At 40.2% G+C, this 3,021-nt stretch overlaps 1 protein-coding gene across 1 annotated transcript; it reads right to left on the bottom strand.

Moving 5' to 3' along the window:
- Window positions 1–1,253: 1,253 nt before the first annotated feature.
- LOC133785013 (uncharacterized) lies at window positions 1,254–2,237 on the bottom strand. The gene is made up of 2 exons (XM_062224272.1): window positions 1,896–2,237; window positions 1,254–1,811 (listed from the first exon to the last, which is right to left on the bottom strand). The coding sequence occupies exons 1-2, from the start codon at window positions 2,235–2,237 to the stop codon at window positions 1,254–1,256; spliced, it is 900 nt and encodes a 299-aa protein (XP_062080256.1).
- Window positions 2,238–3,021: the final 784 nt, after the last annotated feature.

A 3,021-nucleotide genomic window follows, 5' to 3' on the forward strand; every position in this document is an offset into this window, starting at 1 on the left:
AATTGAGCCACAACCTCCTCATAATTCTCCACCAACTGTCCATTATCAGAAACAAACGAGGCAATTCTATTAACTTCCTTCCGCTGTTTCAAACAAGCATGGAAAAATGTTGTATTATCATCCCCAAATTTGAGCCAATTGACTTTACTTTTTTGCCTCAAGAAACTGTCATACAGCTTGGAATTCTGAACCAGAATATCAAAAGCCAGCTTTTCCTCAGCCTGAAATCCTTAAGAATGAGGATCTTGCTGAAGATGAACTTGAGCCTGGTTATACTTCTCTTTAGCCATCTGAAAATTACGCTCAACATCACCAATTTCAGATTTATTAAACTTCCTCAAGACATGGCTAAGCCTCTTAAGTATCACCAAAATACCATCAAAACCCCCAACAGCTACTGGTCTTTTCCAACTTTGCAAAACAGTAGCCTTGAATCTATCAAGTTCCACCCACATGTTATAAAACCTAAAAGGTTTAAATCCAGAAATTACCTCCTGAATTACCTTAATAAGGCAGTAGCAATGATCTGAAAGAATATCCCATTGTTTGACAGCAACTGAATTACCTCCTGAATTAACTTAATAAGGCAGTAGCAATGATCTGAAAGAATATCCCATTGTTTGACAGCAACTGAAGCCGGAAAGAGGTCAATCCACTCTTCATTTTTAAAAACACGATATAATTTGGAGTAAATTCTAGCCCCATCAGAATGGTTATTAGTCCATGTAAATTGCGAGCCAATCGATCTAAGCTCATCAGCTAACCCATACCCTTTCCATCTTTGAGCATCGATCAGTTCAGTGGATGTAACTGGACGACCCCCACATCTGTCATCAAACTTCAAAACTGAGTTGAAGTCTCCAACCATTAACCAATGAGCAACAGGAAAGTTAAGGCAAGATAAATCATGCCAAAGCTGAACTCTTTCAATAACTGTGTTTCTCCCATACACAAATGTCACACAATACTCCCTTTTTAACTGTGGCTCCTTAACAAGAGTATGAACATATTGATCACTCTCTTGAAGAATGTCCACTAACAAAATACTACTCTTCCAAACCAGCAAGATTCTACCCTCATTATGAGAACCCTTAAAAAAATTCCAACCATAAAAAAACCTGCCCATCATATCTTCCACTTTCTCACCCCTTAATTTGGTCTCAAGAAAAGCACCCAAACCAACTTTATTAATTCTACAAAAAACACTAAGGGACCTCTGTATATCCCTCTTATTCAAACCACGAACATTCCAGCTAAGAATTTGGAACTCCCCCATTTGATTTTTTGTTACTCAAATCCAATTTCGAACCCTCCAATCTCTTGTCTAGTAGGGCATTATATGCATTTTTCAACTTGTTCTGAGCCTTAGAAGCCATCAATTTCTTCCCACCGACTTTCCTAGGTGTGATCCATTCCCCTTCATGCTCTACATTGTTGTCTGAAACTCTGTCATCAGCCCCCTGATCAACCTTGGAATCTTGATTAGTAGCTACCACAATAACCTCTGTATTCGGCTGAACATGTGAAACCTCCAAAGCACTGTCAGGCAGTGTAGACTTGAAACCAGCTACATTACTCTGCACTGAAGAACTGGCATCCTTCTGAAACTCAGATTTGCCCAGATTTATCTCTTCCATCGATTTGTCCAAGTTAGCTCCATTAGCTGTCTGATCTTTTGGCCTCCAAACAACCTTTTTTTTCTTATTACAAGAAGATTCAGTATGGCCAAACACCTTGCAGATCTTACACTGTGTGGGCAGCCATTCAAACTCAACAAATTGCTCCATTAATTGCCCTCTTTCATTCAAAAACTGAATAGATTTCAGGATCTCATCAGCTATGTCAATCTCCACTAAAACTCTTGCAAATTACATCATAGATCTATCCTTTGTAACCTTATCAACAAGAATTGGTTTCCCAAGAGTGCTAACTAAAGCACTCAAACACTTGGTTCCCCAATACTGTAACCCCAAACCAGGCAGTCTCACCCATACCGGAACCGATTTAACCATCCTCAAATGATCTAACTCAGTGGTCCATGGCCTAACTATAACAAGTTTTCTATCAAAATGCAAAACCCCATTTTCTAACACCAAGTCTCTAGTCACTTCATCCCTGAATTTAACCAGCGTATGGCCTGCATTTAATCTCGCTATTCTCTCGATACCCAGTTTTCCCCACATTCTCTTTATGAAACCTTCAAAAACGTCAAAAGGGGGATTAGCTCCTAAAACCATACACACTACAGTTGAGTTCCAGATAGATGCTTCAACAACAATTTCTTCTAAATCCACCTAAGCAATCTGATGGCCATCTTGAATTAATGGCTCCTCAAATTGTAGACGAGCACCCCCTTGGTTCGGAAACAAATCTTTAAATGATGACCACTTATCCTTAGCTTGATTGATGAAATCGTTGTGGACTTCTTCTTGCTCACTCCATTTCAAACCGGACTGAGAAACGCCAACCCTATCCATGTTCAGATCCCTTTTCAATGAACCTCCAATTTCTGGGAAGTCTGCCATCGTGTCCTTAAAAATGTCCTCCATCTCAATTGAAGGTTCTTCATCATCAACTACCAGCGATTCTCCACCCACTTCCACAGGTCCGATCTCTTCCCTACCCTTGTCTTCCCTACCCTTTTCGATCGAAGCAGGCTTCTGGTGGACTCTCTTACGTCTCTCCATGGAGCAGCTAGAGAGAAACCTCACGCCTCTAATGTGACTTTGCGTATCTATTAATTTTTCCCCCAGTAACCTTTTGCTAACATAGTACATTGGTTTTTGTACCTTTTTGTCTTCTCGAATGAGCACATCACTAATGACGTGCTCGGTGGTAGCAAGGTACAAGTAAAAGACCTTTCATGTGATAGGCTTTGACAAGATCAGAGGTTCGGCAAGATGTTTCTTTAAATTCTGGAATGCGAGCTAGCATTCCTCTGACCACTCGAACTTTTTTCCCCCTCTCAAAAGGTTGAAGAAAGGAAGACAACGGTCAGTAGATTTTGAAACAAACCTACTT

This window comes from Humulus lupulus, chromosome 6 (assembly GCF_963169125.1).
Source record: "Humulus lupulus chromosome 6, drHumLupu1.1, whole genome shotgun sequence".
NCBI lineage: Eukaryota > Viridiplantae > Streptophyta > Magnoliopsida > Rosales > Cannabaceae > Humulus > Humulus lupulus.

What these genes read in the sequence shown, in the direction of transcription:
- LOC133785013 (XM_062224272.1), bottom strand. Translation starts at nt 2,237, where the DNA reads ATGGTTTTAGGAGCTAATCCCCCTTTTGACGTTTTTGAAGGTTTCATA. An exon ending in AACCAATTCTTGTTGATAAG is followed by an intron (nt 1,812 to 1,895) that starts GTTACAAAGGAT and finishes AAATCTATTCAG; the next exon opens with TTTTTGAATGAAAGAGGGCA.